Source organism: Acyrthosiphon pisum, chromosome A1 (assembly GCF_005508785.2).
Source record: "Acyrthosiphon pisum isolate AL4f chromosome A1, pea_aphid_22Mar2018_4r6ur, whole genome shotgun sequence".
Lineage (NCBI taxonomy): Eukaryota > Metazoa > Arthropoda > Insecta > Hemiptera > Aphididae > Acyrthosiphon > Acyrthosiphon pisum.
The window spans coordinates 48,005,626-48,017,748 of NC_042494.1; the positions used below are offsets into that span (position 1 = coordinate 48,005,626).

The 12,123-nt window shown below is 29.6% G+C and overlaps 1 protein-coding gene across 2 annotated transcripts; it reads left to right on the plus strand.

Annotated features, from left to right (window-relative positions):
* Nucleotides 1-240: 240 nt before the first annotated feature.
* LOC100162014 (multiple inositol polyphosphate phosphatase 1) lies at nt 241-7,457 on the plus strand. Of its 2 annotated transcripts, XM_001949212.5 has the most exons (10): nt 241-394; nt 3,259-3,445; nt 3,719-3,850; nt 3,929-4,107; nt 4,225-4,350; nt 4,425-4,557; nt 4,641-4,741; nt 4,816-4,925; nt 5,028-5,234; nt 6,024-7,457. In XM_001949212.5, the coding sequence occupies exons 2-10, from the start codon at nt 3,277-3,279 to the stop codon at nt 6,265-6,267; spliced, it is 1,401 nt and encodes a 466-aa protein (XP_001949247.2). In that variant the 5' UTR covers nt 241-394; nt 3,259-3,276; the 3' UTR covers nt 6,268-7,457. The 2 variants fall into 2 exon arrangements, with proteins under 2 accessions (XP_001949247.2, XP_003240708.1); XM_003240660.4 differs by lacking the exon at nt 3,259-3,445 and having other exon boundaries at nt 244-394.
* Nucleotides 7,458-12,123: the final 4,666 nt, after the last annotated feature.

Here is a 12,123-nt window from a genome sequence, read left to right on the forward strand (position 1 = left end):
TTATTATGCGCTTGCCTAGTTGTTTTTTTTTAATTTGCACCGTTCCAAAATATAAATAAATGCATATTGCTTGTAAACATATACGTATAGTAAACCTGTTGTTACCTATAACTATATCTGTAACCTATACGCACGTTATAGTAACATATTATACAGGACCAGCTGCTAGTGCATAGTGCAGTGAACTCCTGTCTAGCTGTTGAGAGGGGATCTCGGACCACAAGCGAAGACGTATACCTGCACACTGCACAGAACCAGTCTCATTTTGTAAGCATTCGTCAGTCATCTCACCATGGACTATGATGTGTAATATGCACAAGTTTTGTCGTAATATCATTCTGTCGTTCGTATAAAACGCTATATTTTTGAGGAATTCTATCAACATTATTGCAAGGTAAAAATTACCAATTAGTAATTAGGTATTGTTTTAAGGTGATTGTTGTATATATTTCCGCACTGCAGCATGTACATATACCTACGTGAACAAATTACACGCTATGTGCAAGATAGGTACTCACTACTCAATTATAACCAGCTAATGAATTATGTTATTAACTGTTTTGTTTATTAATATAATATTTTGTTATAAGTTATAAACATTTAGAATTATACATATTATTGGTAAATACTTATTACTTTGATTAATAATCAGAAATGTACTGTACTTGATTCAAATTTAATTGTCTGGTAATGGAGATAAAAAAAAGTACTAACCAGCTAGGTACCGCATGAATAACCATGAAATTGATATTTATTATTTACTCGTGTGTAAACTGTTTGACATAATTTTGTAAATATTTTATTTTTTTTAAAACGTCACTAAAGCACAAAATATGTTATTAAGTTTATTTCTAAAAAAAAATTAAAGTCAGGTATTTATAATACATAATATTACGTATAAAATATACATACTTTAATATTATATACATACTTTATATGAATACAATATAGGTAACAATATCGTACAGTCTACATGGTATGTTTGTTTTTGTAATTAGATTATATTCCTCAAATTATAAATAGGTAATGTTTAATATGACATTGAGAATGTATGTTTGTTAGATTTCACTGGGAACTAAACATATCAACTTACCGACAACATTTCGCTGTTATTCTTTCAACCAGTACATTTAGCTGACCACAAACATTTCCTCAGCTATTGTCATCCACATTTAGGTTAAATTACAGTTTATTTAGTTTACTTTGGGTGAGCCAGTAAGCCAAATTATAGTGGAATATAATTAAAGAAAGCTTGTAGAAAAACATTAATTTATTCCTATTATGGTACCTAATATTATTGAATTGTTAAGTATAACTCGTTCAGTTCATCTTGGCATTCGACAAACGTTACGATTTAAAAAAAAAAACGGTGGACCAAAAACAATTATATAGTTTTCGGACCACTGTTTCTTTAAAATCATAACGGTTGCCGAATGCCAAGATGAACTGGATAACTGTCAACTATAGAATTAAATAAATAACGTTAACCGTAAATACTATTATGTAACAAATTGCACATTTATTTGGTGGTAAGTATGTGGGTATATCGTGTGTATATCCTATTGTAGCTGGTAATGGTTATATATTTATATACCTAATTATATTGTAAAATATGTAATATTGTTTGATTAATACACAAAGCACAGTAAATAGACATGTTTGCTAAGGTGGGCATTAATTTAATTAGTTAGTTATTTTTGTTTTTAACTTATTAACTTATTCAGTTAAAATTTGTATTGTTGTAACTTAACTTTTTATAGTTAATTATCATTGTAATGCAGTTCAGTTAATTTTCTTTTCGAGTCATGCGTAATCAATAAGACAATAACTGATTCGTTGACTCTTTGTCGATTTTGATAATTTATTTTCGAATTATAAATTATAATAATCTAATTTTTTACTCAGTGTTAAATGTCTTGGTAAATGTTTCTGTATAATAAAATACTATGGCAGTTCATGACTTAAAAATATTGTACCTTGAAAAAAATTAACTTTTTTTAACTGAGATAAGTTAATTTTATTTTGTATCTTAATTTTAAACTTATCTAGTTAAATTTTTTTTTGTTAACTTTTAACTTAACTGAAGGCAATTTAATTGAATTAACTTAACTTGCCACAGTTAATTATTTTTATTAACTTGCCCACCTTTGCATGTTTGGAATTGAAGAAGATCAATGATGGTGGGTGTGATTATATTAAAAAAAATTCATTATAATATTATCTGAAACATAATTTATAACTTATAAGCTTAATATTTCGTTTTTCTTCCATCGATGATAATATAATGTCAAAATATAGCTTTTTTTGTAACGTAGAATATTGGAATAATATTAAATTATAAAATGTTAAATATTTGAATTTATATAAAAAAATTTACTATAAAATATAGTTCACCAAATTTATAAATATTATAATATTATAACAATATTACACGTTCAATCTGAAAGTTAATAATATTTCCATAATTAAATGAAAATACATTATTATTATCAGTTTTTAAATAAAATTACTATGTAAATTTAATGCACATATATAGGTATAAAAAAAACAATAGTGTTCGTATTAATACATCTGATACGAAATTGATGGACAAAATAACTGCAGCAGATACGGAACACTTCCTATGACCTTTTTCTTTATGTACGCATTATATAACTACCGAAAATAATTTTAAATTTTGCTTTGACTGTCAATGATAAACGTACGTTCGCCAATTAGTTTTGACGCGTAAGCGACATGGCGACCGCTACAACAGTAATAATAATATTATCAAACGCGTGTGACCAGCTGTGACGTGTGTTTGTATTACCCACATGGCCACATAATATTATTATAGTTTATTCGAGGTGCCTGCCTAAATGTATAAACATAGTTTTACCTGCCACATAATGTTCAATTGTTTTTTATTTCAGTTTCATTCCGACTACCGACACGGATATAATCGTCTTATACCCGTCGTTTATAATATAATAAATAATAATAATTACTAATACACACAACTATTACACTTACGTACAACAGTGCGATAATATCGTAATCGTTGACTTACCAAAGTATTTACTTTCTGTGAGCATGTATTAATTTCAATGTCTTTGCCCGCAACTCTATATATAATATTATACGTACCTATACCATACATATTTTGTATGTGACAAAAGTCGCATATCGGTATCATCTGCAATGCCATTGTCTACAAGACGTGGAACTATACGACTTGTCTAGAATTTCAATTTAAAGAATTAAAAATAATTTATATAGTTCACCGACCCGTGTACAATGATGGGTCAATCGTCAAGATTATTGCTGTTGCTTGCGTTCTTGTTGGCTGCTGATTTGTCTGGCGGCCAATCGTGCTACGAACCAAACGACCCGGAGCCTTACGTATATTTTTCGCACAAGACGGCCTATCAACTGATACTGAACTCAAAGTTCAAACCGGTGCCTTGTAAGTTTGCAGAACATTGGATACTCATACTGTTTACATAGTATTATGGATATTAAATTATAACTTATTACAATTTCAATAGTAACTATTATAATATTATTATAATGTGACTTATTTATATTTTTGTTTGAATCATAAAAAAATCTTATCTGCACTCTATTTAATTTTTTACACAATGTAATATTATAATAATAAATAAATACTTATTTTATGAATATTATATAATATACCTAATAGAGACAATACGCATAGTTAACTTTATTTTCGATTTAGATTGCCGCCCGACGTTTGTATGGATGTTTATCAGACCTGGCACCAGTTATCCGAATACCAACGAGTCCATGGAAATTCGTCAGTTGCACCAATTCAAAAACAGGGTGATAAAAAATCATGAAGAAAGACGAAGTACGTTTTAAACTTATTTAAAGTATTGAACTCTTAAATTTTGGGTAACATGATTATAATTTTATTTTAACACCACAGATGGACATCTATGTTCAAACGTATTAGACAGCCTGAAACGTTGGGAATTTGAGGTTAATCCTACTTCAGAAGATGATATTTCACCTCAAGGTAGGATGGACATGCAGCTACTCGCAAGAAGAATGAAAGATAAAATGAGTGAAGTTTTAGCGAAAGAGATCAACCCAAATACGTTCAAAGTGAATAATTTTAATTTATTATAAAAATATAATCAAATTTGAATCATTGTAATAAGTTTAATAGCTAATAAATTAGAAAATTATTACGTTAATTGTTTAATTGTTTTTATACTTAAGATTTATGCCAGTGAAGACCGAAAAGTTATGAACAGCGCCGAAGAATTTGCGAGGACTATGTTTGGAAACGACTTCAGGTCTAAAATTCCAATCGAAAAAATCGAAAACAATTCTAGTTTTATCGGGGTATTTATAATAATAATATATTTAATTACCACCAACGTTTTACTCGTGATTTAATTATGAACCATAACCTTCAGTTAGAGTCTTGTCCTAAGTGGACTGATGCGGTCCAAAATTCTGAAGCTTCGCTGTTTCGTAAATCGCCTGAATACTTGGACATGGTGAGCCAGATGAGTAAAAGACTAGGTTTTCTAGAAAACATAACTGACAGTAAGTACACCGCGGGCTATACAATATTTGTGGTGATTATTTTCACAAGCCTAGCACGTTTTATATTTTATATATAATTTCAGGTATAATACTTGCGATGTACGAATCATGTCGGTATCATAAAGCACTCGTGATCGAATCTTACCCTGCATGGTGTGGCCTGTTCACTAGACAAGAGTTACAGGTGCGTGCAATAAGTAATATCAAACCAATACGCATTTGATTACAGTTTTTAACGTGTCTGATTTTCGTACTCAGCTTTTAGAATATCATGAAGATCTCGACTATTTCTATAAATATGGTTACGGTTCTGAAATAAACACAAAGGTGGGATGTCCGATCGCCAAAGAGCTGATGGGATATTTGAAGTAAGATTCCAAAAGTACCTATAATCCGTCATTAATTATAATTTATAGGTAACCAATTTATCAGATTTAATTATTATTGTTGGGTGTTTTTTTTTTTTTTAGTGATGTAGCAAAAAATGATACCGATGGACCTTCGGCTGTATTTAGGTTTGGTTCCTCGGCCGGGTTGTTAACTACGTTATTGGCTTTGGGCGTGGCAAAAGACACGATTTCTCTGACCCACTCCAATTACCCTGCTCAGTATCGTCGTCAATGGAGAATGTCACGAGTGGACCCATTTTCCAGTAATTTTGCCGTCGTATTTTACAAGTAAGCACAATATCATATTAAATATGTAACTAACTATATATAGAAACAAAATTATATGGTGCTTTTTTTAGAATTATAAATATTAAATAAGTTTAAACCTAATTTAAATTATTATGTAATTAAAAATGTCATTATTAATTACATATTTACATATTATTATAATTATGAGCATTTGGCAAAAATATCGCATGAACATAATATAAAAGCTTTATATATATAAATTATATATATTTTATTTTTAATTTAAATGCTGTTAAAGTATAGGTAAATCTAATATTGCCACAATATGACGATGTCTTTCTATAGTAAATTTCAATTAAATATTATGTACAAAGTTTCAGTTCATAAACAAGTGCAAGTTTATCGATTTAGTCTATGTATTGTTTTAGTAGTACATAATAATATTATAGTTCACGCCTTCACGGTATTGAATTCACTAGACAAATCACCTATGTACAAGTACCTGGGCACCTTATACGTTTTATCGTTTTATACGTTCTATGGTTTTATGCCGGTACAATGTAAGGAGTACTAACCTACCATATTATACAATTGATTAATAATCTATACAAAATAAATTGTATACCTATTTAGGTAGGTGTACCTCATTAATATATTATATTACACACTTGCGTACCTATATAATACAAGATGTATACAACTATCGTTATGGTCACAATATTGTTTGACTGTGTATAATCATTGTTTATTGTTTAACCGTTAGTTTAAACTGTGTATACGATAGTAATATTATGTATTATTAAATTATTATTATATGTATTGTTGCAGATGTGAGCAAGGTGACGAAGAGAACAAAGTCATGTTCTACTTGAACGAGGGCGTGTACGATTACCCGGGTTGCAACGTCGGTTTGTGCTCTTGGAAATTCTTCGAGAACAAATTTAAAGACTATTTGGGACCAAATGGCTGCAACGAAGAAGTGTGTCACGACAAAAGTCGAGCTTCGGATGTTCGATGCGGTGTTTTTGTCGCTGCACTTATTCCAATCGTACTCGCGTACTTGAGCGTTTGAATAATATTACAAATATGACGTTTTTCATTTGGCTGTGTCATAAATTATATAATTATTACATTAATATTATTATGTTTTAGTAGTTAATATTTACATTTTAAATACTCGAAAAAGAATATATTTTCATACGATATTTTATTCTCGTTACGAACTTCCATGAATGTCATGCCTAATGATATAATATTTTTATGTTATTGTCTATCATACTACTCGTGTAAACGTTTCTCAAAACACAAAAGAACAACACTCCCATCCGGCGAAATCCAACCAGTCATTATCATGTAAATTACTATATACTGGCACGTTACACTTTTCTTTTCTCTCTATGGTTCCAACTGAAAGTCACGTTAATAATATACCTACGAGTTACTAAATATATTTTTTTTACATTTATCGCTATTTATTATTTTTTTTATTTTTTTACAAAATATTATCAGCGTTAAACTTAAACATATTAAATATACCTACGTTATAGACGTCATGATTACAAAAAATGATATTAAAAATATCGTATTACGAGCAGTACAATATTATTTAATTCACGTACAGCTGATCATATTACTATTGTATTAATCAGGCTGTAAGTGAGTAGATTGAATCATTTTAAATTGAATAGATGATAATTTTACTTATTTTCAATAGGTACTGCAGTCATAAACATGATAAGTAGAATAAACTTTATCAATATGTACCTTTTATCAAATAAAATACATAAACCTTACTGTTTGCTAATTATAGATTTCTTAATTGACTGGTTTTATCATCCTATGTTTGAATCATTTGATCTCATTAACAGCATAGGTACGCTGGATTTAAGCTGATACCTGATTTGATTGCAGTTATGATATATTATATAATTATATATACCAAAATATAATGGTACACATTCTAATAATAGTTATTTGTTCAAATAAATATAGCGGGTATATTATAAAATAATAAACGTTTTATACTCAAAGTTTTATGTATGTAATTAATAAAAAAAATGTATTTTGTATTATAAAACTAACATTAGACGTACAAAAAGGTATATGGAGTTAATATTAGACAGCTAACAATCGTAATTGCGTACTTGCACTTAGAATAATATTATGATTACCTATGACGTTTTTATATATTTTGTGTAATGTATGAGTCGCATGTTTTTGAATAAGTGATGTTGCATTATATTTATATTAATAGTAATTAAATATTTAAAATGACTTTGTTATTTCTAGAATTATAAAAAAACAATAAAACGTACGATTTATTGTAATCTTATTATACATATTATACAGTTCATAAAAATCTGTTAATATAACGATTAAGTATGATATTCTGCTTCTGCGTTAGCAACGAAATGTTTGTTTTGCTATGTTAAATCGATATTAGAAATGGAGCAAGGTAACAACAGTGAAGTACTGAAGTACATAGGTTACAAAATGCAAAATAATAAATCTTATTTCCACAGTACTATTAAAAAACCACACCATAAAGTATCAATATCTGAACATATCCTAAAGATGATCAGCAAACGTCGGACCTATCGACATCTTTAAAGATAAAGAAAATTATCTGAATAACCGAACAATAATGAGTAAAATCCACATACGTAATGACAATAAAGTTCAAGTCTCTAGAGCTAATTTTTTGAATTTAAATAAAATAACTAAAATTGCTGTATTGTATCAAAATTCGCCAAAATTTGAACTTCAAAAAGTATTTTTAAAAAAATGTAAGTATCTCAATCAAATATTAATAAACACACAAATCGAAATGTATATAATAATGAAGATTGATAACAATAATCATTTTTGTTCCGGACTGGACAGCGGATTCTGATAATATGCTGGAGCTGTTTATCAACAGCCATACGTCCACTACCCTGTCGCCGTTCATTGACAGACATTTTGGATAACTTGCACCAGAGCCATGTTTCCACCATGTTTGTAATCAAACATAATAACTTTTCTTACTCATCGGTAGAATGTGGTAGAATAATGAAAATTGAAGTCGTATAATCCAACGACTCGACAAAATAGCGCTTAGTATAAAAAAGAACGTGCGCCTTAAAATACACATATAGGTAAAATACAGGTGAAAACTGCTGGATCATAATTAGGTACATAAAGTAACAAGATTCACGAAAAAAAATTCTTGAGAAAGTATAACAAATTTGTGGTTAAATAATGAAGTTTGAAAATACAATAATCTAATCGGAAATTATACGTAGAAGTGCATGGTGTAATTTTTTAATTCATTTTGAATAATATCAACAAAGTTATAGCCAATTTAACTAGAAATTATTATTGCAGCGAAATAGCGTATTTTTAACATTGCCCGTGGCCCGCATTAAAATGCACTATTCACACCTATGGCAACCAATAGTAAAAAGCCAGTAAAAATTTGAACTTCAAAAGCTCATAAAAATTTAATTTGACTTTCTTATGGAATTTTTTTTGGATAACAGTAGACAAACTGATAAGGAATCTTGTATTACATTTTAAAATCTTAGATTTTAAAAGAAAAATTTATAGGAATTTCTAACTCAAAATAATTTTTGCATTTTCGTGATTTTTACGTATTTTGTCAAAATTCGAACTTTAAATTTTTAAAAAAAAATTGTCAGTATGTATTAATATTTTTCAACTGCCATTGTAACAATATATGCCTTGTATTAAACTTTCAAGTTTTTTTACCAAACAAATAAAATTTTTTGACATTTATAAACGTACCTACAGTTCAAAATAAATGAAAATATTTTGAAAATCTTATCGTGTATAGAAAATGTAAATTTGGATATTTTGAGTTGAAAATATTAGGGCAATTAATTTGTTATAGTAATGTTATATCAATATATTGACAAATGAGGAGGGATTGGCAGTGATAAAAAAAATTCCTACGCCAGAAAATATAAAACAAACAAGAAGATTTTAGGATTATGTAATTTTTTTAGAAAGTTCAATCCAATAAATACGCTAAAATAGTAGCTCCTGTAACCAATTTAACCAAAGGTTACATCGAATCAAAAAAATCTCCGGCAAAGTGGCTAAATAAACACACAGAAACGTTTAAAATTCTTATATAAAAGTTAATAGACCCACCGTTGTTAAAACATTTCCGCCCAAACCTACTAATAGTCATATGGACCAATGCGCGTAAAATAGGAATTTCAAGTGTTTTATTACAAAAGGACAAAAGAGACGACTTGATTGTAAAATCAGGCATACCTAATAAAAATCCGAGCGTGAATTTATAATATTTTTTTATGAGCGCCTGAAATTAGAATTATGACAAAATTAGTCAAATTCTTGAAAATTTTAAACTTTTTTGAGTCGTACATTTATAAAAATGTTGTGACACACATGACACCTAATGTATAGGTACCTCAGAACGGTACGCACTTGCCCAAATAGTTATTTATTTTTCACATTTGAACATGATTTTATAATTTTTGTTGAACATTTTTACTACAGTTTCAAATATTCGAAAGATACCAAGTACCTAGATAAGCTATATACAGGCTGTACGCAAAATTATTTTACGTCAAATAAGATTATCCTGATAAATTATCAATTGTATTTTATTTGAAATTTACGTAATTACGTACGATTTATAATATTTATATTTATACCATTATTATGCATTTAAAGAATGATTATTAGGTATAGTAGGTATTTCGTTATTTCTATCATACAGTTATCGATTGTTGCCGTCGTCACTCTGGTCGCCGCCACTTCTGCTCAACACTATTTCACCTACGCATACCCACATACGTCATACATAAATTTCTTATGTGCCGTACTACACATATACCTACCCATTATACGGCTACTCTTACCCTGATACCCTGTGACGTATAATCCATACATCACTCTCCTCGGACGATAGACATATTTATAAAATCCGTAAGTATAGAGCATCTTTCAAATAATTATACACAGACACAGTCTTTCTATAATTATAGAATACAATTTAAAGCAACAGATTAGGTGTTATATACAAATACAAATTTGACTTTTATAACTACATATTTTGTAGTTTCATCACACTCATCAGTCATCACAATACATCACACATTTATCTTTGTTAGTTCGTAGTTAGCAAGGATACCACGTTTACAGCACATTTAAATATTTAATGCAAGTTTAAATCAGACAGAAATAACTTCAAAGGCCTATCGGTGGCTTCCAATATTAGTGACTACCGTAATTTACATAAATTCGTTCCGGCGATGGAATATTAAACATTAAAATATTACAATAGTGTAGCACGTTACACTATAGTTGTATTTCAAATTTGTTGAATTTTATTAAATTTTTGAATCTCAAAAATTATATTATACATTTTTATATTTTCATAAACACGTCATAATATGGAGGGACTTGGCAGTTATTATCCAGTGTTATATATACATATATATGTAACATTCAGTTACTAATTAAACAATCATATTATATATTATAATTTATAATATGATATTGCGTTAATAATATTATAATTATTGTAATACTTAAAGAGTTATATAGCACTTTGAAATTTGGTTTCCTGAACTTTCCTCAGAAATGATATAATTCAAAAAAGTGTTTTGAAGACTTGGGTCTTTTTTGGTACCTATAACATTTTTATAGCTACAGATAATGTCTACACATTTGAGATATACAGAGTTATGAAATACCTAAGTCCATGCAACGATGGCACAATCTATTATTATTGACTAATATAAATTAAGGACTATATGGGATATAATATATGACATGGCATTTATAATTGCTTGACAACAATAATTATCATAAACATCATGCATATTGTATGTAGGTATAACGTTAATTATTTATTTGATCGATAAGCCACCTATATAATTAGGAAAATAAAAGTGTCACCTTCAGACGCCTTGATCCGTTATTCATACACACGGTGGACCTTTGTAAGTACCCGAATACGCGCATTCAGTGATCTGCTGTCATGATGGACATTCGGAACGAGAAAAACCATGTTTTCAACATCAGGTTGGCGAAACTCACGGGTTTATATCAAATGTTGGATCCTGGAACCACGAAATTTCTAGGTCGAAACGTCTACCAAATGTTTGTTGCGTTATTTTTGTTGTACTTGTTAGTGTCAGCGGTGGCGTTGATGGTCGGCTGTTTGCATCTATGGACGTACGATACGTCTATGAGTATATTGGACTTTTTCTTAGCAATAAATTCGTTTTATGCGTGCTACAAGATGTGCATCATTTTTTACCGTTCGGACGACATATGGGAATGTCTGTCCATCACGCGGTACGGTTTTACGTCGTCGAGCTTACGGAAGAGGAACGGACATGGTGACGTGCTGGATCGTTGGCGAGCGCGTTCAGTCTGGTACACGAGCTCGATGGCCGGCGCGTATTGTTTTTCGTTCGTATTTTACATAAGATGTCACCTTATATTCGGCGACGCTATAATACCGGTTAAAAATCTCGACGGCTTAATCGGAAATTACCGTTGGAACGTTCTGAATTTGTCTTTTTTGACATCCGACGAGACGTACAACGAACACTACAATACATTTTTCGTCATCGAGGCGTTATTCATTGTCGTCATAACAATATTTTACCTTATATTCGATATCCTTTTTCTGACACTGTGCATGGCTATATGCTGTCAGATGCAAATGATTTGCGACGCGTTCAAATCGGTCAACCACAAATCGCTTGGTGATCCTCATTCCTCTGCAATTGGTAAGCCCGAGTTTACGTAAATTGTTGGTAGTTTAATTTTGATTATATACGACGGTCAGTAAGTATTTGTCAGAAATAGGTTATCTAAATATTATTTATTTCAGAATTGCTAATAAAAATGACGAAAAATCATATTTTTTTTTTATAATTTT

Coding starts and splice junctions, on each gene's coding strand:
- LOC100162014 (XM_001949212.5), top strand. CDS start 3,277: ATGATGGGTCAATCGTCAAGATTATTGCTGTTGCTTGCGTTCTTGTTG. Junction 4,742..4,815: donor TCACTAGACAAGAGTTACAG/GTGCGTGCAATA, acceptor TTTCGTACTCAG/CTTTTAGAATATCATGAAGA. Junction 4,926..5,027: donor GAGCTGATGGGATATTTGAA/GTAAGATTCCAA, acceptor TTTTTTTTTTAG/TGATGTAGCAAAAAATGATA.